Source organism: Arachis stenosperma, chromosome 9, assembly GCF_014773155.1.
Source record: "Arachis stenosperma cultivar V10309 chromosome 9, arast.V10309.gnm1.PFL2, whole genome shotgun sequence".
Classification (NCBI taxonomy): Eukaryota; Viridiplantae; Streptophyta; class Magnoliopsida; order Fabales; family Fabaceae; genus Arachis; species Arachis stenosperma.
The window spans coordinates 74,679,408-74,703,902 of NC_080385.1; the positions used below are offsets into that span (position 1 = coordinate 74,679,408).

Here is a 24,495-nt window from a genome sequence, read left to right on the forward strand (position 1 = left end):
TCTTCCTCTCTTCTCACATCCTTCTATTTATGGAGTACCACTCCTCCTCAATGCACAATTCGAACTCTATCTGACTAAGTTCGAATTCTTCTACCTCTTCCTTCTAATTTTCTTTTTCTCTGACACCTCAAGGAATCTCTATACCGTGACATAGAGGATTCCATATTTTCTTGTTCTCTTCTCTTTCATATGAGCAGGAACAAAGACAAAGGCATTCTTGTTGAAGCTGACCCTGAACCTGAAAGGACCTTGAAGCAAAAGCTAAGAGAAGCTAAGGCACAACTCTCTGTAGAGGACCTAACAGAAATCTTCAAACAAGAAGACATGGCAGCCAAAACAACAACAATGCAAACAATGCAAGGAAGGTGCTGGGTGACTTTACTGCACCTACTCCCGACTTCTATGGGAGAAGCATCTCTATCCCTGCCATTGGAGCAAACAACTTTGAGCTTAAGCCTCAATTAGTTTCTCTAATGCAACAGAATTACAAGTTCCATGGACTTCCATTGGAAGATCCTCATCAGTTCTTAGCTGAATTCTTGCAAATCTGTGACACTGTCAAGACTAATGGGGTTGACCCTGAGGTCTACAGACTTATGCTATTCCCTTTTGCTGTAAGAGACAGAGCTAGGACATGGTTGGACTCACAACCTAAAGAAAGCCTGGACTCATGGGAAAAGCTAGTCAATGCCTTCTTGGCAAAGTTCTTTTCACCTCAAAAATTGAGTAAGCTTAGAGTGGAAGTCCAACCTTCAGACAGAAGGATGGAGAATCCCTCTATGAAGCTTGGGAAAGATACAAACAATTGATCAGAAAATGTCCTTCTGACATGCTTTCTGAATGGAGCATCATAGGTATTTTCTATGATGGTCTCTCTGAACTATCCAAGATGTCTTTGGATAGCTCTGCTGGAGGATCTCTTCATCTAAAGAAGACGCCTACAGAAGCTCAAGAACTAATTGAAATGGTTGCAAATAACCAATTCATGTACACTTCTGAAAGGAATCCTGTGAACAATGGGACAAATCAGAAGAAAGGAGTTCTTGAGATTGATACTCTGAATGCCATTCTGGCTCAGAACAAGATATTGACTCAACAAGTCAATTTGATTTCTCAAAGTCTGTCTGGAATGCAAAATGCACCAAGCAGTACTAAGGATGCTTCATCTAAAGAAGAAGCTTATGATCCTGAGAACCCTTCAATGGAAGAGGTGAATTACCTAGGAGAACCCTATGGAAACACCTATAATTCTTCATGGAGAAATCATCCAAATTTCTCATGGAAGGATCAACAGAGACCTCAACAAGGTTTCAACAACAATAATGGTGGAAGAAACAGGTTTAGCAATGGCAAGCCTTTTCCATCATCTTCTCAGCAACAGACAGAGAATTCTAAGCAGAACTCCTCTGACTTAGCAACTATGGTCTCTGATCTAATCAAAACCACTCAAAGTTTCATGACTGAAACAAGGTCCTCCATTAGGAATTTGGAGGCACAAGTGGGACAGCTGAGCAAGAAAGTTATTGAACTCCCTCCTAGTACTCTCCCAAACAATACAGAAGAAAATCCAAAAGGAGAGTGCAAGGCCATCAACATGGCCGAATTTGGAGAGGAAGGAGAGGAAGTGAACGCCACTGAGGAAGACCTCAATGGGCGTGCACTGACCTCCAATGAGTTCCCTAATGAGGAACCATGGGAATCTGAGGCTCAAAATGAGACCATAGAGATTCCATTGGACTTACTTCTGCCTTTCATGAGCTCTGATGAGTATCCTTCCTCTGAAGAGGATGAGTATGTCACTGAAGAGCAAGTTGCTAAATACCTTGCAGTAATCATGAAGCTAAATGACAAGTTATTTGGAAATGAGACTTGGGAGGATGAACCCCCTTTGCTCACCAAAGAATTGGATGACTTGTCTAGGCAGAAATTACCTCAAAAGAGACAAGATCCTGGGAAGTTTTCAATACCTTGTACCATAGGCACCATGACCTTCAAGAAGGCTCTATGTGACCTAGGGTCAAGTGTAAACCTCATGCCTCTCTCTGTAATGGAGAAGCTAGGGATCTTTGAGGTGCAAGCTGCAAGAATCTCACTAGAGATGGCAGACAATTCAAGAAAACAAGCTTATGGACTTGTAGAGGATGTTTTGGTGAAGATTGAAGACCATTACATCCCTGCTGATTTCATAGTCCTAGAGACTGGGAAGTGCATGGATGAATCCATCATCCTTGGCAGACCCTTCCTAGCCACAGCAAAGGCTGTGATTGATGTTGATGGAGGTGAACTGATCATTCAAGTGAATGAAGAATCCTTTGTGTTTAAGGCTCAAGGATATCCCTCTGTCACCATGGAGAGGAAGCATGAAGAGCTTCTCTCAAATCAGAGTCAAACAGAGTCCCCACAGTCAAACTCTAAGTTTGGTGTTGGGAGGTTCCAACATTGCTCTGAGCATTTGTGAGGCTCCATAAGAGACCTCTGTCAAGCTACTGACACTAAAGAAGCGCTTGTTGGGAGGCAACCCAATATTATATTTTATATATTTTTCTTTGTTATTTTATGTTTTCTGTAGGTTGATGATCATGAGAAGTCACAAAATCAATTGAAAAAGCAAAAACAGAATGAAAAACAGGAAGAAAAATAGCACACCCTGGAGGAAGAACCTACTGGCGTTTAAACGCTAGTAAGGCTAGCAGATGGGCGTTTAACGCCAAGTCTGGCACCATTCTGGGCGTTTAACGCCAGAAAGGGGCACCAGACTGGCGTTAAACGCCAGGAAAGGGCAAGAACCTAGCGTTAAACGCCAGAAATGGGCACCAGCCCGGCGTTTAACGCCAGAATTGGCTAAAAACGCATCTTTGCATGCCATTTGGTGCAGGGATGACTTTTCCTTGACACCTCAGGATCTGTGGACCCCACAGGATTCCCACCAACCCCACCACTCTCTCTCTTCTTCACCCATTCACCAATCACCTCAATACCTCTTCCCCAAAAACCCTTCACCTATCAAATCCCATCTTCTCTTCACCACTTACATCCATCCTTCACAAAACCCCACCTACCTCACCCTTCAAATTCAAACCACTTTCCCTCCCAAACCCACCCATACATGACCGAACCATGAGCCCCCCTCTCCTATATAAACCCTTCTTCACCCCTTCATTTTCACACAACCTAAACACCACTTCTCCCCCTCTTTGGCCGAACACAAAGCCATTCCCTTCTTCCTCATTTCTTCTTCTTCTCCTCTATTCTTTCTTCTTTTGCTCGAGGACGAGCAAACCTTTTAAGTTTGGTGTGGAAAAAGCATTGCTTTTTGTTTTTCCATAACCATTTATGTCATCCAAGGCCGGAGAAACCTCTAGAAAGAGGAAAGGGAAGGCAAAAGCTTCCACCTCCGAGTCATGGGAGATGGAGAGATTCATCTCAAGGGTGCATCAACACCACTTCTATGAAGTTGTGGCCTTGAAGAAGGTGATCCCCGAGGTCCCCTTTTCACTCAAAAAGGGTGAATATCCAGAGATCCGACATGAGATCCGAAGAAGAGGTTGGGAAGTTCTTACCAACCCCATTCAACAAGTCGGAATCTTAATGGTTCAAGAGTTCTATGCCAATGCATGGATCACCAAGAACCATGATCAAAGTGTGAACCCGGATCCAAAGAATTGGCTTACTATGGTTCGGGGAAAATACTTAGATTTTAGTTCAGAAAATGTGAGGTTGGCATTCAACTTGCCCATGATGCAAGGAGATGAACATCCTTACACAAGAAGGGTCAACTTTGATCAAAGGTTGGACCAAGTCCTCACTGACATTTATGAAGAGGGCGCCCAATGGAAGAGAGATTCAAGAGGAAAGCCGGTTCAACTAAGAAGGCATGACCTCAAGCCCGTGGCTAGAGGATGGTTGGAGTTTATCCAACGCTCAATCATTCCCACTAGCAACCGGTCCGAAGCTACTCTAGACCGAGCCATCATGATCCATAGCATCATGTTTGGAGAAGAAGTAGAAGTTCATGAGGTCATAGCCCAAGAACTCTATAAGGTGGCGGTCAAGTCCTCTACCTTGGCAAGGTTAGCCTTTCCTCATCTCATTTGTCACCTCTGTTATTCAGTAGGAGTTGACATAGAAGGAGACATCCTCATTGATGAGGACAAGCCCATCACTAAGAAAAGGATGGAGCAAACAAGAGACCCCTCTCATCATGAGATCCCTGAGATGCCTCAAGGGATGCACTTTCCTCCACAAAACTATTGGGAGCAACTAAACACCTCCCTAGGAGAATTGAGTTCCAACATGGGACAACTAAGGGTGGAGCACCAAGAACATTCCATTCTCCTCTATGAAATTAGAGAAGATCAAAGAATCATGAGAGAGGAGCAACAAAGACAAGGAAGAGACATTGAGGAGCTCAAGCACTCCATAAGACCTTCAAGAGGAAGAACAAGCCGCCATCACTAAGGTGGACCCGTTCTTTAATCTCCTTGTTCTTTATTTTCCTGTTTTTTTCGAATTTCAGTGCTTATGTTTATCTATGTTTGTGTCTTATGATCATTAGTGTCTTAGTGTCTATGCCTTAAAGTTATGAATGTCCTATGAATCCATCACCTCTCTTGAATAAAAAAAATGTTCTTAATTGAAAAAAAAAAAAGAATTGCATGAATTTTGAATTTTATAACAGTTTGATTATTTTGATGTGGTGGCAATATTTTTGTTTTCTGAATGTATGCTTAAACAGTGCATATGTCTTTTGAATTTGTGGTTCATGAATGTTGGCTCTTGAAAGAATGATGAAAAAGGAGACATGTTACCGAAGATCTGAAAAATCATTAAAAATGATTCTTGAAGCAAGAAAAAGCAGTGAATACAAAAAAAAAAAAAAAAAAAAAAAGAGAAAGAGAAAACGAAAAAAAAAAGAGAAATAAAGTTGTGATCCAAGGCAAAAAGAGTGTGCTTAAGAACCCTGGACACCTCTAGTTGGGGACTCTAGCAAAGCTGAGTCACAATCTGAAAAGGTTCACCCAATTATGTGTCTGTGGCATGTATGTATCCGGTGGTAATACTGGAAGACAGAGTGCTTTGGGCCACAGCCAAAACTCAATAAGTAGCTATGTTCAAGAATCATCATACTTAACTAGGAGAATCAATGACACTATCTGGATTCTGAGTTCCTAAAGAAGCCAATCATTCTAAATTTCAAAGGATAGAGTGAGATGCCAAAACTATTCAGAGGCAAAAAGCTAAAAGCCCCGCTCATCTAATTAATACTGATCTTCATAGATGTTTTTGGAATTCATTGTATATTCTCTTCTTTTTAACCTATTTGATTTTCAGTTGCTTGAGGACAAGCAACAATTTAAGTTTGGTGTTGTGATGAGCGGATAATTTGTACGCTTTTTGGCATTGTTTTTAGTATATTTTTATTAGTTTTTAGTTAAAATTTACTTTTCTGGACTTTACTATGAGTTTGTGTGTTTTTCTATGATTTCAGGTATTTTCTGGCTGAAATTGAGGGACCTGAGCAAAAATCTGAATCAGAGACTGAAAAGGACTGCAGATGCTGTTGGATTCTGACCTCCCTGCACTCGAAGTGGATTTTCTGGAGCTACAGAAGCCCAATTGGCGCGCTCTCAACGGCGTTGGAAAGTAGACATCCTGGGCTTTCCAGCAATATATGATAGTTCATACTTTGCCCAAGATTTGATGGCCCAAACCGGCGTTCAAAGTCACCTTCAGAATTTCCAGCGTTAAACGCCGGAACTGGCACCAAAATGGGAGTTAAACGCCCAAACTGGCATAAAAGCTGGCGTTTAACTCCAAGAAGAGTCTCTACACGAAAATGCTTCATTGCTCAGCCCAAGCACACACCAAGTGGGCCCGGAAGTGGATTTCTATGTCATTTACTCATCCTTGTAAACCTTAGGCTACTAGTTTTCTATAAGTAGGACCTTTTACTATTGTATTTTCATCTTTTGATCATGTTTTGATGATTGAACCCTCTTTGGGAGGCTGGCCTCACGGCCATGCCTAGACCTTATTCTTATGTATTTTCAACGGTGGAGTTTCTACACACCATAGATTAAGGTGTGGAGCTCTGCTGTACCTCGAGTATTAATGCAATTACTATTGTTCTTCTATTCAATTCCGCTTGTTCTTGTTCCAAGATATCACTTGTTCTTCAACTTGATGAATGTGATGATCCGTGACACTCATCATCATTCTCACCTATAAACGTGTGACTGACAACCACCTCCGTTCTACCTTAGATTGGGTGAATATCTCTTGGATTCCTGATACACGATGCATGGTTGATCGCCTGACAACCGAGCGCTCGCCTGACAACCGAGCCAGCCATTCCGTGAGATCAGAGTCTTCGTGGTATAGGCTAGAACTGATGGCGGCATTCAAGAGAATCCAGAAGGTCTAACCTTGTCTGTGGTATTCTGAGTAGGATTCAATGATTGAATGACTGTGACGTGCTTCAAACTCCTGAAGGCGGGGCGTTAGTGACAGACGCAAAAGAATCACTGGATTCTATTCCGGCCTGATTGAGAACCGACAGATGGATAGCCGTGCCGTGACAGGGTGCGTTGAACATTTCCACTGAGAGGATGGGAGGTAGCCACTGACAACGGTGAAACCCTTGCATAAGCTTGCCATGGAAAGGAGTAAGAAGGATTGAATGAAGACAGTAAGAAAGCAGAGAGACGGAAGGGACCAAGCATCTCCATTCGCTTATCTGAAGCTCTCACCAATGAATTGCATAAGTATCTCTATCTTTATCTTTATGTTTTATTCATATATCACCCATACCCATTTGAGTCTGCCTGACTAAGATTTACAAGGTGACCATAGCTTGCTTCATACCAACAATCTCCGTGGGATCGACCCTTACTCGCGTAAGGTTTATTACTTGGATGACCCAGTGCACTTGCTGGTTAGTTGTGCGGAGTTGTGATAAATAGTTGAGATTGCAATGAGCGTACCATGTTGATGGCGCCATTGATGATCACAATTTCGTGCACCACATGCTCCATAGTCTTCCTTAAAATTGGTCGCTCAATGAGGATAGAAAAAACATTATCCAAGCAAACCTCCGCGGCCTCACAAAGCTGGTAAATAAAATGCGGGAAGGCCAACTTAGCATGTGTGTTGGTGTTAGAAGCAATGCTATAGAGTTGTTGTGGAATAATGTCCTTCACCGCCACCTCATAGCTGATCATGATGTAGTGGATCATGATAGCTCTATCCATTGTGCACTCCGAACGGTTGCTAGTCAGGATAATAGAGCGTTGGATGAACTCCAACCATCCCCTAGCAACCAGTTTGAGGTCATGCTGGCTCAATTGGTTCAACTGTCCGTCCGAGCTCAACCTCCACTGAGCTCCCAGGAGGCAAATGTCAGCAAGAACTTAGTCATACCTCCGGTCTCGGCTCATCCTCTTATTATAAGTCTCCAAACCATAATTTGGAGGCAATAGCCGAGGGGCCGCCCTAACCATTCTTGGATTAAAGTCCACAACTTTTCCCCTCACATAAGTTTGATAGTTCATCTCGTTCACCCCACGAACAAGAACCTTATAGGTCATCCACACATTACCGTAGAACTCTTGGACTTTCAACTAACCCACATCGGTATGCAAATTGCACAGAAATTGCCAACCTCTCCTCTCTATTTGGTGTCGAATCTCCGCCTCATAAGAAGGTTGAGTCCCCACCTGTACCCAGTCCGCAAATATATCCAAAAAGCATTTCTTCGTCATAGCCTTATATCTCTCTCAAGTTTCATAAAGAGACTCCCCTTTAAACTGTCTGGATGTCTGAATATCAGTCCTCAACTTAGTTAACCTCCGAGGCAAGAAGACTTTAGTAAAGAACTTACTAGATAAATTCACCCAGCTTTTACTCTTTAAGCCACTCCAATCAGCACAGATACTGTGTCTTTTGTTTGCTTGAATTGAATCTTGTGTTTGTTCGTTTGTTTGCTTGCTGTTTATTTACTTCTTAACTTAATATTGTGGTGTTTGCTAATTTTTTGTTACATGTCTAAACTTGAACTAAATCTTACGTTAGCTGAATTTTTTTTGTGTATCTAAATATGAGAATCAAAGTGTTTTTGTATAAAATTTGTTGTTCTCGCTCTTACAAAATTGTTTTGTACATGATTGATAATTGCAACTCTAGTATGGAAATTAATGACCAACCATAACCACCACAAGGTGACGAGGGTCAACCAACTGAAACAAATTTTCCAGAAGCACGAGAAGGAGGACAAGAAGAAACACAAGATGATGGCGAATTTTAATTAATTCGTAATCTTGGACAAAATGTATTTGTATATTGTTCCAATGTTTTATGACTTTCTTATATTTTTTAAGAAAATTTTCATTAGAATTTCCATAAAATTATCAATTAGGGAGATGGAGTATGGGATCCTACGGGGAATGCAAGAAACAAGGATGGGGATAAATATTTCCCACAGTGGGGTCGGGGGCAGATATGGGGAGCAAATCAGGGTTCCGGCACGGGGAACAAGGAGGCATCCCCCGCCGGTTGACATCCCTAGAACAAACGCATGACAATAATTTACCATATCAATTTGGAAGTTAATCACGCTTCTAAGTACAAATGAACATCCTAACCAAACAAAATAACAAAAATGAACTAGGGCCTCACTTAAGACTGTACAATACCGATAGTATCCCCTTTTTTATCTAGGATGTTAGGAGAGCACTTCCAATGCGTTTCCACTTTCAAGGAATCCGCGGGATGTTGGCTGAAAATAATAACAGAAACAGTTAGTTCATCTATAATAGATGTATCATACAATTGTATTGTTGTTTTAACATAAATTATACATGATACAACGTCTTGCAGTGACAAATTAAAAGATATTTGTATGATAAATGTCAATGTGGTTTTGCAAACTCAACATTGATATGCCATACTATCTATGGTAACACATAAGAAACCAAAAGTAACTAATAAACACAAAAGGCTTGGGAAAATTAATCGGTTTCGTGTAGAGTAAGTGACAAGGCAATGATATAAAAAGCCGAGGGACTCTATTGAAATTGCTAGACTTATAGGAAGATCCAAAGTTTTCACAATGATCATATACCTCACTAGCTTGAAGTTCACAAAGAGAAAAAGGTTCTTTCTCTTTGATTCCACCATTATCCTTGGTAATTCTTTCCAAATCCTGCTAGAGAGCAACTTGTGTTATGAACAAGGGAATAACAACTTTCAGAGATCAAGTATGAACCATAAATGTGGCCAAACAGATGCCTTATATGCTTTTAATCAGATAATCAGCAATCGAGCTCGCTGAACAGGCACTTCAATTTAATTTGAGAATCTAATATATACTACTGATTTATCCATTCCCAATACAATAAATATATAAATAATACCAGCTAAAAGGAGACCAGCAAAATTTAGAGAACAGGTGAATAACCACAAAAGTGGATCCAGCTGAGTCTATATACTAAAACAATTGAAGAAATATATAAATAGCATAACCAGATAATTGAAATTCATAGATGTAACAAACAATAATACCTCTTAAAATTGTAAATAATAGCAAGGTTGGTTAATATTCCCCAAAAATATAAACAAATTGGAATTAACAAACATGCAATTAAATTAAAATTACCAAATCATAGATTCAAAGAGAGGATAAGATATTGCAAAAGCAATGCTAGATCAAGAGGTTAAGCTTCTGGGTTGGCAGCTTTCCCTAAGACATAACCATATTAAGTGGTTGAAATGAACAAAAATTTGGGGTAATGATTCAGTCAATATATCCTTTGTCATGGATATGATAAATGGGGAAACAGAATTAGGTAGATGCATACTCATGCTCCTTGGATATCAACAGAAAAACATGCGCGCAAAGGTTTCAGGATAGCCTAAAAAAGTACACAATACTAAATATAGCATTCCAGACACATTATCAGTTACCTTTCCAGTCAAAATTTCAAACTCAAGTAACTCCTCTACAATCTTTTCTAGCACCTGCCGATTTTTCTGTAGCATTTGACTTGCTTTGAGATATGCCAAATCAAACATCTAGAAACATCATAAGTAGATCAAGTAAGAAGCTTTTTCATACAAGAAGTTGAATTTTACTAAGAAACAGCTACCTTTTCAACTTTAGCCGCCATCACATACTCATGATCATCCCCCATGCTTAGTGCAGTAGACTACGTCACCAAAATGACACAAGAAAACGTATAAAATAATAGCATTTAAAGAAAATAATAATAACCATAATAGATGTTTGCCTTTCTTATGTAGTTGACATAATTCCCTCCATAATATAAATATATAGTTTTGTTTATCAAAAAGCAGTACACTACAATCTTCTTTGCTTACAAAAATAAAAAATAAAAAAATGGGAAAGATGAAACTTGATAGTGATAGAAGCATGCAGGACACCAGCATTGGAAACCCAGACTACAATTCATTGTGGAACTGGAAAAGCAGTGGTTCAAAGATTAATGGTTATAGATTTGAGTTTGAGGAAATCAATCAACATTAGAGTAAACTATGAAACTCTTCCTCCATCAAAATAACCCTTTATTCATATGTTGCATCAATGGGAAAGTTCATGATCAAGTCACACATGAAACATCCATAATTGAAACAGTTAAACAGAGAATTAACAAAGTGCACATGAAACATAGCCTTATATTGAAGAATTAACCATTCTACATTATGTTAGATTGATAGATTCTACATTCTCTGGTTCTTCTCAGAGTTTATGTTTTTTCTCCTTTATTTATAATAAGCAATTCAGCAAATTAATCTAGAAAAGAAATCCACTTCTTAACATATTGAATATGCCTGCAACTCCCTACCAGATATTTTGAAGGGAAAAAGATCATTCACCACAACAGCCAAAATGCATGTAAGGTGCATACCGCATTGCTATGGTAATAAATTGCAGCACTGTCATCTGGGGCCCAACCATACTGAATGACCATTCTTGTAGCAATCTGTTGTAAAAAAATTTCAAAAATAAATAAATAAATAAAAGAAAAAAAACCGTAAAAAAGGGTCAAATTTTCTGTTCTAATGAAAAAAATGATAAGCAGTATGTTCAATTTCAAAGATATTATAACATGAAAGACATGCAGATGTATCAACCACAGATATGACCAACCTCTTGCGCCTGTTGTATCTCAGATGAAGACAGAAAGTTTTCTTCCCCAAAAGGAAGTAGCATTTGAGATGCAACATGTGATCCAAAACAAAAGACAAGTTTCTTTTCAAGATATGATCTTGATTCTGAATTTCCATTAATGGAGCCTTCATTTCTTGCTTTTGTGATTTTTGTACATCCGATTCCCTGTACAACACACAATTAAGCATCTATCATTATTCAAGTGACTATGATCAACAAATTATAATTTCCTCCATTGGAGAACACAATTACCATGCAGAATTTGGAGAACACAGGTTAGCACTTAGCTATAATCCCCATATAGAGCCACTTAGTTAAAAATCAGGGTTTCAGTCTTTATTATATTGTCATACAGCAAACTTGACTTAGGACTTGAAAAAGATTAGTCACTTCTAGAAACAAATGAGAGGCTAGACAGGCAACAGCAAATAGCAGAGATACTGTATTATATACTTTATTCACAAATATATGCAATGCTTTTGAAGAAAAGTTATTCATCCATATCTTCTTCACCAAGTTAGGGAAACAGTAACACAGAGAAGCAAAAGTTGATTACCAACAAGTCCTGCTATAACAGCAGTAGATATGGCTAATAGTACAACGTAAATATTATCTTTCTTGCATTGCATTCAATAAATAGCCTCCTTAATAGAAGAAAAAGTTACAAGAAGAGAAGAAATGAATGCAACAGAATATAAGATATCCTCCATTCGGTTAATGTTCTTGTATTTGGTACAATGACTTTGTTCTCGATCGTGTTGTTTGGTAACTGGTCCCAGAACAAAATACAAAAATGATGAGATGATAAAGACAGAGAAAAAATAGAGAGAAAACTTGTCTTGGGACAAAAATATTTTGCCTGTTTCTATACATGTCTCCTTTTCCAAATAGGTTTCTCCCCTCCAATGTCTCTAAATTTGTGTCCCTAGATAGTCTCGAAATGCAGCCTAAACTCCTATGAACTACTTGAAAGAGAAGCAACATTTCTACTGCCAGAGATGTATTATGTAAATGAGAATATTTCCAGGCAATATAAAGCAGAGCATGGACGAATATGTCTAACCTGCCAGGATAGTGGTTCAAGCCATAAATTGTCAGCTTCATCAAAATTTGGTAATAAAAGAGCAATAAGACCACGGCCAGCTGCCCAGACAGCATGTGGAAATTTGCTTTCCCTCGTCCACTGAACAATAATGAAAATCCATTTAGTTATTTTTCTCTAGCATCATAATGATATTAAATTTTAACTTCAAAAGAGTAGAAAACATAGGCTGCTACTATACATAACAAGCATTATGCAAAAATCATTGTTTCTTACATCAAGTGGGGGACTCAAAAGCTCTATCCCATTGCTTATCTGACCATATGGTTCCATCAAATCAACAACACTCTGCAGATCCTCCTTTGTCAATGTCAGTCCAAGATGATTCACCCATGCTTTGCTTAACATCTTGGCAATTTTAGTCTTCCGCAGAAACGAGGGAATTGCAGAACTGAAAGTCTAACCAAAGGAAATAAATATACTTCATTCTTACTGGACAAAGTAAATCAAACAAAAATTTAGAAAATGTGGTTGTAAAAAGAAACAGATCCATATGAGTATCAAGTTAACAAGGCAAATAAATATATAAATAAATAAAATTAAGCAGTATGAAGTACAGTTCAATCTGCTTTTCATTAAAACTGCATAATTTAAAAAAAAAAAAAACAAACAAACAAACAAAGAGAGAGAGTAAACTTGAATTCTTGAAAAGAATAACAGAAATGCAAAGATGTTAATACTATTATAAACATGCTTCAAATTCATTTCTTTAACTGCAGAAAGCATTTGAGGAGAAATGTCTTCCTTTTCCTCTCTAAGTTCTTTTCTTTTTCTAATCCAATGCATGTCACTAAGCACAAATCTAAATTATTATGTTATTCTAACCTTAAACAATATAGAAGTAAAGCCAAGTTCATACTAGTTAAATAAAGTATTAGTTGACTTGCTTGGGGAAGTCTCTGCAATTGATCACAAAAGGGGCTAGAATCATATCCTGCTTTATGGAAGGCAAGGGATTACCTCCTATAGCTTAACTCTAACTCATTAAGCCCCACACATAAATTTAAATATAAAAGAGTTCCTGATATTGCTGAAAATAAGTACAGAATCAGCAAACTCTTACTGCAAATAAACCACAGTAGCTCATCAATTCATCTGTGTCAAGAACTTTGCTTCGGAAGGCACTTCCTTCTAAAGCAACAGGTACGAGTTTTAATTCAATAGGCCGTAAAAGAGCTGTCTTCTCAGCAACCTGAAATCAAAGAGCTTTTAAGTGTAAATGTAGGGAGGACATATATATATGGTGGATTCTAGTATGCCTATACTTATGGTGGCTACAGTGGCTATGCAAGTGTTATTAAAATTAAAATCATACTTTTTTTTTTACATTTTGGTAACACTTTTTTTAGCAACACTTTTTAGAAAGCATTGTTAAATAATAAAAAAACGTTATTTTAATTTTAACAACACTTTTTGAAATACACACAACAACAACAACAAAGCCTTTTTTTCCCATTGGGTGGGATGAGCTAGATGGATTAGTCGATGCCCTACGATCTGTCATGTATCATGTTCGAAGTAAGATTTATGCTTAGGTTTCTCTTTACCACCTCATTTAGAGTCTTCTTAAGTCTCCCTCTCCCTTATCTTAAGGTCAAGAAATTTGTTGGGACAAATGTCCTTAATAGCAATAACTATTAATTAATACAAACGAACTGCCGATTCCTGGGCCCCCCACACTCTCCAAAAATGTTATCTATAATTCACCGTCAGAAAGGTCACTTATTTTTTTGCATTGTTTGATGAGTTCTATCTTATCAAAAATCCTCTGGGTTACTTGGTGGAAACTAACTTTATCCCTCTACTATGGAGCAGTTTCAAGGATTTTAAGATATAAGAATTTTTATTTTATCTATGACTTCTGTTTCGTTCTTATTCGTGGTAGCTTAAGTACCATTACCATTTCCAACATAAACAGAAACCAGGCACTGGGTACTCTACATGCATTCTAAACTTCTCTTGTAAGATATCTTATAATCCTCTTACTTGTACTTTTCCTGTTCTCTGTAATTGAATTTTCCAAGGGGAAAGTGATGTTTGGATTTACCTTTTTCCAGTCTACATAATCAATAAGCTGATCATCCATGGTTTCCTCTGCTGCCAAGTATAATATTTTTTCTCTCTCTGTTTGAGTCGGTCTTTGAAGATGAAATATTCTATCCATGCGACCTGGCCTCTGCAAGGCTTCGTCAATTTGTTTGAGATTTCTTGTAGTAGCCATCAAAACAACCCCATCTTGTTTCTCAAAGCTGCAAATTGTAACAGTGAACAGAATAAGATAAACCGCATAGCTCGATCCATTGCTGATATATGAGCATATATTCATTGTCAGTAAGCCAGCAAAGAACCCAAAGATATAAATTACCCATCAAGTTCCACAAGCAGTTGATTAATGAAAGATTCATGATCCTGATTTTTGGTATGAATAAATGTGCCACGTACACCAGCGAAAAGGTCAAAATCCTCCACAAATATTATTACAGGAGCCTACATGTAGCTGCAAGCTAATCAGTAAAACAGGAGATAGATAACCTAGACTGGATAGAGTAACAGATTCAGACTACCACAGTACTACAAAGGATGCATAGATGAAAGATCAATGTCTAAAAACACCACCAAGGAATAAAAAATCGAGGACTGGCACACAATTCAAATGGTTTGACCACTAGTCAAACCAAGGATACATCAGTGGCCAATTTAAATGAAACATGAACATACAAAGCTTATATTATTGGACATTTTTACCAACTCCTCTCTTCTGAACTAAATATTTTATTCTGATCAAAGAAACAAAGGTTCTAAAACAGTGTAAGTTAAGGAAAATCAGAATAAACATTAAGATGGTTTAAGAGGATAATCAAATCTCTTGCTGTCTGAAACAAAGGTTCTAAAACAGTGTAAGTTAAGGAAAAAGAGAATAAACATTAAGGTGGTTTAAGAGGATAACCAAATCTCTTGCTGTCTGAAACAATTCCCGAACATTAGATGCACTTTGTCCAACCCACAAGCCAGCTTCCAATTGTTGGGCCTTAATTTCAACAACTGGCACTCTTGCCTCGGCAGCGATAGCCAGTGCTAGAGATGTCTTTCCTGTACCCCTCTCGCCTACAATAAGAACTCCCTGCATATAGAGAACAGTTCTCAGGAGCTGATCTTAGTTGATACAGGCATTTTCAAATCATATTCTGCATGTGAAACAGAGAAGGATGCCTCTGATAAGAGGATACCTGTAGTTTCATCAAAACAAAGTTGTTAATTTTGATCTTTTTGGAGGATGCCTTATCCACTTTTTATAATTTTTCCTATCTTCTAATATATATTTTTTTATCGGGGCCAAATATATAATGAATTCTTTATGCATTAAACTACAAGGAAGAATCTAAACATGATAAGAAAAAGATTATATCACAATTTAGAGATAGCCACAAAAAAAAAAAAAAAAAAAAAAACAGAAGATGCCTTTTAATGTTGAAAAATCTTCATGCTATATCATACCCGAGGTGCCCGTGCACCCATTTCTTGAAATGCCCTTGGATTTTGCAAAAATGCCACAACTTCATTGATTTCCTCTTTCATAGACTCAATACTTGCAAAATTCTTCAAAGGTATTGGTGGTTTCTTCACCCTCTGCAAAACAGCCATAAAGCTTACAACTTTTCCTCTGCGAGAATAGTATATCCTAAATACTGCCAAAACAGATTTAAAGGAGAGGGCCACCCCTGCCGCGCTGCAGGGGGTTGCTTGGTTACCTTCATCTGTTCAAAAGCTGTCTTTATGGGGTCAACACCATCCTTTCTCTTCTGCTTTATTCTTCTTAATTTTTGGTTAACATAATACTTCTGCAAAAGATTTTATTATAATGAGTAATAATAAGCTTCCAATCTACTAGTCAAGAAACCATGCTCATTGACAGACACTAAATCAAGGAAGCTGAAGGCATGGCATTAGTGGTTGTAATCTATGTCCAGGAGGGCAATAACATGGGTTATTGCTTAATAAATAATTAAAGAATATAAGACCTACATTCTTATCAATGAAACTGACCAACTCAGTATATTTAATAAGGAAATTTTAAAGCTTGGTTTAAATCAAATACAACATATTTGAATCAACAAAATTTTTTCTTAACAGTTCAGTAAAACTAAATTGGAATAGACTCCTATGTGATTGTGACCTCTGCAATATTGCTTTCATCTTAAATTGTAAGCAATCAATTTATCCTCAAGCTAGGGTAACATAATAAAATGTCACTATGCAAACATCAAAATTGAAACAAGTAATACACAAGCTAATGTATAGCAGGATTGCAGGAATCCCCCACAACATGGAAACAATCAGAAATTTAGAAGATAGTGTGTCAGATGCAACAAAGAAGCAATACCACTCGGCGCAACTTCTGCATATTTGGATCTCTTCGAAAAGGACCATAGCCAAACAGACGTGGGACTTTTCTCCGCAAAAATTTGAACACATGAAACATAACAAATCCGAATACAGCAGCTCTAACAAAAAACCAAAAGTACCATCCAGTGAGTTCATCCGTTAATCTGGATTTATAATTGAATTCTGCCTCTGATTGCCATTTCAAGTACCACGTGGCGTCAACTGTCTGATATATTTCCTCTGGCCAAGCCATTCCTAATCTCATCCTCACCTGTAATACAGTGACAACAGAGGTTTCAACAACTTGTTATTCGAAACTGACCACTTAATTAGCAAATGGGAAGTTCTCAGATCAACGATACCGGATAAGGGACTAAAAACTCCACAATAGGAAACCCTATCACCATCATTAAGTCATCAGTTATATCCTTAAGTTCTGTAAAGATCCGATTTCTTGCTTTCACAACAACTTCAGAATTCCACAGCCCATTAAAAACCCAGCGAAACACCCTAAATATCAGAAGGAACTGCTGACGGAAGTCCAGCTCTGAGAAAGGAACCCACATCAGATGAACAGCTGTTGGAACACCAGAGGCAAGCATTTTCATATACAGCTCATCGAAACCCCCAAAATCTTCAAAAAGCATTTCAAACTCCTGAAATAAGAAGGTATACACTAACCATCATATGAGTAACAAAACAAAACAGGTCTCTTAAGAAGAAATACAATTGATAAGGCTACAACCTTTATGTCAACATAAAATTCTTTCTCCTCCCCCTTTAATGCGACATACATGGCACCCCAATCGTGCCTAATCCGAGCATGCTCTATTAGCTTTCTGGAGACAGCATAAGGAACAGCCACGGGATGCATTTCCCATCTATTTTTCTCTTCATTGTACCATGCCCTTGACATTACTCGATCACGGTCCAAAAGAATCCTTTCCTACAATGGGCAGGTAATGAGAAATGAACATAGCAGCGCCAAAAAGCCTTTATGCTCAAAATATGTATGGTTAAAACATAATAAAGTTGATGCAGCACTAAAAATACATCTAAAAGCGAAATGGAACCTGTCTTTCAGCCACATATTTTCTGCCAAACTCAGCATCTTCCATTAAATTGCGTTTTAAATCCGCTTTAGCTTCTTTGCGCCACTTCTTCCAACCATGGTACAAATGAAGGCTAACAGCTTTAGGAACCACAACCTCCTTATTTCCAAACATCCACTTTAACTGAACATCAGGAAAACCCTTAATCACATCTTCTTCTGGTGAGGAAACAATATAGCGATTTTCCTTGCCAAACTTCTTCATATGTTTTCTTATCTGAGCCTCTAAATTTCTTTGCATATCCCTTGATTCTTGAAGACGTCTTTTCAATCTTTGAGCAAAATCAATGGAATCTTGATGAAAGAATGGCCCAAGATCTTCAACATCCAAAATACTAGGAAGAATGATTTGTTCTAAATGTTTTCTCTGTGCAGTTTCCAAGTCCTTTTGAACGTCCAATTTTGAGAGACTGGTAACTGGACTTGCAGACAAACTGAAACCACAAATTTATGCATGAAGACATATGATTCCAAAGGCTAATTCAAAACTGAGAATATTGTGCAACAAAGAAACCCTTTGCACTCAAAACTGAGAAAATTTGACATCGTCAAATAGATTAAAATAACACAAGTATTATATGGCCTTAATTGCAGCTTTGAATGGCTAATTCAAAAACATATTCAAGCAAAATTAAAGGTAACTTCAACTTCCTACCTATCTATCTGGCAACTCAGAGACAAAAGAATGACAAAAAGTGCGAGTTTTAAATCCAAAATATTGAAGAGTACGAGGAATGAAATCTCTTATGTGAATTTTCACCCAAACTGCCGCATTGACTCACCACCAACAAAACTAGATTAAAAAAACCACATCCAAATTTAACTAAGACATAACATAATAATACATTAATGCAACTAATCAAAATGCAATCAATCAGGTTATTAAAAAAAATGCATTCAAGTAAAACCTTTTGGTCTTCTCCTTGTGCCTCATTTCTCGCTTAAACCTCTCCACCATCTGCTCACACTCCCACTGAATGAAGTTAATCTCCCTGACTCCATAACTCAAAGCCACCGTCTCCTTCCTTGAAATCGCGTCTTCAAAATCCCCAACTTTCTCCCATATCCCATTGTACTCATCCTCCAACTCCGCAACCTTCTTCTCTATCGTCTCCACCGTTAACTTCTCTTCCTCCTCCAACCCCTTCTTCTTCTCCTTCCTCCTCAATTTTTCATACTCGCCTTTCGCAGCCAAAATCTCATCGATTATCTGCCCGGCGCGCTTCCCCAACGCACCCTTCTGCCTTCTCAGAACTCTCAACTGCGGGTACAGCCTGTCATTGATCTCCCCACGCACCTCCTCCTTCTTCTCATTCACCGCCTTCATCGCCGCCTCCACCTCCTCCATTCCCCCGTTCCCGTTCCTAGCACCTTCCACAGTCCTCAGAAGAACCGAAACCGTTTCTAGAAGCTTCTCGGTGCAATCAGCGTACTCATGACCACTCTTCGCCTTCTCTTTCCCGGCGTTTTTCTTCTTCCAGGAAAAGACATCTTTCACAACGGCAGGGACGGCAATTGCAGTTGCCGTAGGAGGAGTGGAGAAGGCGCCGAGGGCCGTAACTCCGAGGGTGAAACAAAAGAGCGCTTCCTTGAAGAGGCATTTGGGAGGTGAGGCTACTCCGACGTCGTTTCGGTTTTGGTGTTTGGGTGTGGTTGTGGAAGCGCGCGTGATAGAGATGGGGTTGTTGTTCCGGAGAAGGTTTAAATTGGGAATGAGTTTTTGGTTTCGGATTGGGAATTGGAATGGGAATGGTGAACGGAGGGAATGGGAATGGAGTGGGTGAGGGTGGACTATAGAGTCCATTGGATTTTTAGTCAAAGGAGAGGAAGGAGGGAGGCAGAGAAAGACATAGGCATTGAACTATGAACTAAGAACTAAGAAGGGTAGTGGTAGAGTGTGGACTGTGGAGTGTGGGAGTCACGGAAATGGATCTTCTCCATTATTTTTAACAGAGAATAAAGTGTGATCTCTTATTTTTTAAAATTAAAAATGAGATCTTTCACTGAATATCATTTAATTTTTTTTTACTGGAGAGGATTCACTCTCGTACAAAAAAATGCTATGTCATTCTTTACCTTCGATCTTACAAGAGCAGAAATTACGACTTTATTCGCCCACCTCTTAGTTCTTTCTTATTACAGAAACACAACAATAAGTCAATAATTAATTTGTGAATGTCAATTCGGACTCTATCCTTTTTATCGGACAGGACAATGTAATTTGATAGAAAAAAATAATTATTATTATTTTAGTACTCAAAAAATTTATTTTTTGACAAAATGAATATCAGTATTTGTTGTTGATAAAACAATTTTTAAAATATATATTTTATCTCACAAAGTGATTCAAATGTTTTATTAATAGTTTATTTATCTAGTCGACAATTAAATTTTAAGAAATTACTAATTTATTTTTCTCATTATCATCATTATCACTATTATTATTATTCAACTCGTTTTTTCTGTAATTTTATTCTTTTGTCATTATTTATGTCAGTACCCAACATTACTTGTTGTATTATTGTTACTTCATCACTTTTATCTCATTTTTTTGTTCTATTCTATTTTTTTGTCACCACTCTATTTTACTGTCTTCATCCACTAGCGTCACCAGCATCTTTATGAGCACTATCTAAGAAGTATTCATTCTAAATTAGAGTTATTGTTGAACTTTTAGAAAATACAAAAATATAAAAAAAAGAATATAAAAACAAACGATGAATCAATTGTGATGCTGACCAAACAAAGGTAGTGATGCTCGAAGAGACAAGAGATGTCAGAGTTTAAGGTGGAATGAATCATGGACGGTGGAGTTCGAGGCTCGGTAAATTGTAGATGGCATAGTTTCAGGCATAGAGAATCGCAAACAACTGATGTCTACGCGCAATTAATTCTGGATGACAAAATAACAGCTTGTGTGAAGATTGGAGACGTTATGAATGGTGAATGGTAAATGAAAGATTGATTTAGAATTTGTGGGGTGTGATTGTTATCGTGTTGTGTGCAATGAGAGACTTACGAATAGCAAGTGAGGTGAAGATTGTAGTTGTAGCAGTGGAAGTGGAGGTGAGGGTGATGGAAGAGGGGGATTGGAATAGGGGTATAATTGATAAAGGATAGGAAAAATGATGATAGGTAATGGTGATGAGAGAGAGGATATATTAGTAATTTTATAGAAGAAGACAATGATAAATAGTACTTTTATGAAGAATTTAATAGTTGACTAGAAAATGAATCATTGACCAAACATTTAGGTCATTTTGTCAAACCAAATATATTTTTTGAAAGTCATTTTATCAAAAATAAATATTAGGATCCGTTCTGTCAAAACTGAACCTTTCAGGTGCCAAAATAGCTATTTACTCAAAAAAAAAAATACTTTGACCGATGTCTTTGATCTATGTGAATTAAAGCGACTTTTCTCTTAATTTTGCATCAAACACTAACAAAAGTTGTTAATCTAACGTGTTACTGAGGTGGATATTGAAAACTGAAACTGATATTGGAGACTAAGATCTAATATTGTGTTTGGTAATTTTAAACTAGAATTTCAATATTTGATATAAAATTTTAGTTTCTTCAGTATTTTTAGAAAAGGAGAATATAGAATTATATAAGACTAAAATTTTTTAGGACAAAGACTAAAACTTGAATATTTTTCTTAAAAATATTCTCATTTGACTTTTCAAATTTCAAATATACTTCTCAATCTTTATATTTATCTCAAAATAAATATAATATTGAGACATAACTTAGTTTGGTACATTTTACACCAAACATTATACAAACACTTAATTTAGTCTTTATCTTCCAATCTTAATCTTTTAGTATCAATCACTCTTATAAACACAAACTTAAGTGTCAACATCAATCATTAAAAAAGATAAAGACTTATACCTAGATTTAAATTGGTCAAAAATTTATTTATCCTTATTTACTCAAACAAAACAACATCATTTAAATGTCAAATTGATCATAGACTTATATGTCATGAATCTATTTATTTTTAAAAAATTCAATACAATATTTTTTTCAAATTAATTTTTTATTCCTTATATTAATAAATATTTTTTAATAAAATATTATTTATGATGAAACTAAATAAATACTTCTCAATAAAATTTTAAAATATATAAATAATAAAAATTAAAATATAGTTAATAATTTAGTAATAATAACTTTGTGATATATTATTAGTAATATAATTTAGATAATTTAAGTAATAAATATAAATTAATGAATACATTATTTGACATATGTGATATATATAATAATAATTGTTATTATAATATTTTTACTAGCCTTTGATATGCATAAAATTTTTTGGAACAATGACAAACTTAATTTATTATTTTTTAAACTAAATTAATAATTATATTTAATATCTTTAAATTAAAATACACTAGTAATTAGATATTAATACTAAATGAAATAAAATATATATTTTTTTAGAGACTAAATAAAGCATATATAAATATATTCAAAATTATTAATAAACTCAAAGTATCAATAATATAATTAATTTATTAATATTATACATTTGTTACAAGGTTAGAGATCAATAAAAATTTAACAATATAAAAAATAATTTATATTAGTTAAAATTTTTCGCACATTAAAATTCGATTGCTTGCATGCTATAATTAATAATTAAGGAGTGATGATTTATGATAAACTACAAAATTTTCTATTTATATTTAAATATATAAAAATTTATATATGTAAGCATTATAGTATTATTGAAAATTGACTAACTTTTGTAAAGCATATGGTAGTTAGGGATTTTCACTTGATGTTACTCCTCATAGGTTTTTATCATATAATTTTAATAATTTTTTTTATTAGGTTTGAGTATTTTTACATAGAAATTAATTAAAAAAATTACCCTATTTTGAAAATTAGGAATGCTATTTATTTAATGTCTATAATAATGTATTAATTACTATTAATTAGCTTATATTTATGCAAACATTCAAGAACAGGTCTGCTACACATCCATGTAATCATATAACTAAGTTGGTCCAAACCCAAATTAACTCACGGGCATTAATAAAGCGTGAAAACACGCGCCAAAAACCCCCTCGTTACTTCGCGCTCATTATGAAGAAACGTTACTTCTTTCTCAACACGAAACTATTACACGAAACCACTCCTTCTCTTCGAATCTCTCTCAAAATCACTCAAACTTCAGTCACGTTCTCTACGAAAACCACTACTGGAGAAGAATCATGACAAGATTTTGCCACGAACAAGCAAAAACGAACAAAAACAGCAACAGAGACTAACAAAGGTATGAAAAAACTACTGTTTATTTGAGATCTTGCAATGTAGCATTTTCTCCTAGTTGCATTTTTGCTTTACTGGATTGATTTCCTTCATTCAGAAGATCAATGTATTCTGATTGTATTTTTACAGTATAACTAGGGCTTTTAATAAATTTTTTTCTTTTTTTCATTCAGTTTAGTAGATAGTGTAACTAGGGTTTTGAACTTGATTATTACTCTGTTCAGTTCTTCTCTTGCATGGAGAAATACTATTCTAGATGATTGAAAGTTTATGAAATACTATTCTTGATAATTGAAAGCTTATAATGATTTATTCACTACATGGATTGTATTCGGTTCGGTGGGCTTGGTGATTCTCATTCACTTCATATTTAGTGTGTTCAGGGTTTAGGATTTATTCTGATTGCATTTTTACTGTATAACTAGGGTTTTGAATCAAATATGTTTTATTTTAATTCAGTCCAGTGGATAGTATAACTAGGTCTTTGAACTTGATTGTTACTCTATTCAGTTAACTTTTATTGCATGAAGAAATACTATTGTTTATAATTCAAAGCTTATAATGATTTATTCACCACATGGATTGTATTCGGTTTGGTGGGTTTGGTGATTCTCATTCACTTGATATTTAGTGTGTTCAGGGTTTAGGCTTTGTTCTGATTGTATATTTACTGTATAACTAGGGCTTTGAATCAAATATGTTCTTATTTTCATTCAGTCCAGTGGATAGTGTAACTAGGTCTTTGAACTTGATTGTTACTCTATTCAGTTAACTTCTATTACATGAAGAAATACTATTCTTGATAATTGAAAACTTATAATGATTTATTCACCACATGGATTGTATTCGGTTCGGTGCGCTTGGTGATTTTCATTCACTTGATATTTAGTGTGTTCAGGGTTTGGGCTTTATTCTGATTGCATTCACTTGATTAAGATATACATGCTTGTGCTTGTTGGTGTATTGAGTAAAGTATTAAACAAATTTTTTTATTACAGCAAAAATGAAGAAGACAATGGTGCCAAAGAAGGAAAAGACGCACTACAACGAAAGCACATTAAATATATTTATCCACTTTCATTCGAATAATATCAATTTTGTATTATAAATATATCCTCACATTCTGTGTCAAAACTTGCAGAAAACTCATGATTGAAGATGCCAAACAAAGGCAATAGCAACAGTGTTCAGGGATATGAGTCAGGAAAAGAAAGATGTAGTGGAAGAAATGGGATTTGGTGCCCTGGCACATGTTGTAACACCCCGTTACTCTAAACCTTACCTCTAGCCGTAAAGCAAAGGATAACAAGGTGCCTCGACAGTTCTAAAGCTTATAGTACATAATATATATATATTTTCCAATAATTTATATAACTAAAAGTCCGACGAAGGAATAAAGCTCAAAGTCGCATAATGCGGAATTCCATA

The 24,495-nt window shown here is 36.4% G+C and overlaps 1 protein-coding gene and 1 non-coding gene across 2 annotated transcripts; both read right to left on the reverse strand.

Moving 5' to 3' along the window:
- Positions 1-728: 728 nt before the first annotated feature.
- Positions 729-835, reverse strand: LOC130952039 (small nucleolar RNA R71). The gene has a single exon (XR_009074220.1). It is a non-coding gene; the product is annotated as a small nucleolar RNA R71 (small nucleolar RNA).
- A 7,542-nt stretch (positions 836-8,377) lies between these two features.
- On the reverse strand, positions 8,378-19,672 carry LOC130950640 (probable inactive ATP-dependent zinc metalloprotease FTSHI 5, chloroplastic). Its single transcript, XM_057879194.1, has 19 exons — positions 18,690-19,672; positions 17,744-18,215; positions 17,416-17,616; positions 17,033-17,326; positions 16,669-16,941; positions 16,037-16,126; positions 15,783-15,914; positions 15,235-15,408; positions 14,653-14,774; positions 14,335-14,536; positions 13,351-13,479; positions 12,504-12,686; positions 12,249-12,368; positions 11,165-11,350; positions 10,923-10,997; positions 10,143-10,202; positions 9,961-10,068; positions 9,119-9,199; positions 8,378-8,773 (listed from the first exon to the last, which is right to left on the reverse strand). The coding sequence occupies exons 1-19, from the start codon at positions 19,583-19,585 to the stop codon at positions 8,720-8,722; spliced, it is 3,852 nt and encodes a 1,283-aa protein (XP_057735177.1). The 5' UTR covers positions 19,586-19,672; the 3' UTR covers positions 8,378-8,719.
- Between the last annotated feature and the right edge of the window lie 4,823 nt (positions 19,673-24,495).

Excerpts from the sequence above, each read along its gene's own strand:
- LOC130950640 (XM_057879194.1), bottom strand. The coding sequence starts at position 19,585 with ATGGACTCTATAGTCCACCCTCACCCACTCCATTCCCATTCCCTCCGT. Across the intron at positions 17,327-17,415 it reads AATTTTATGTTGACATAAAG|GAGTTTGAAATGCTTTTTGA; the intron begins GTTGTAGCCTTA and ends TTCTTATTTCAG. Across the intron at positions 13,480-14,334 it reads ATTATGTAGACTGGAAAAAG|GTTGCTGAGAAGACAGCTCT; the intron begins GTAAATCCAAAC and ends CTTTGATTTCAG.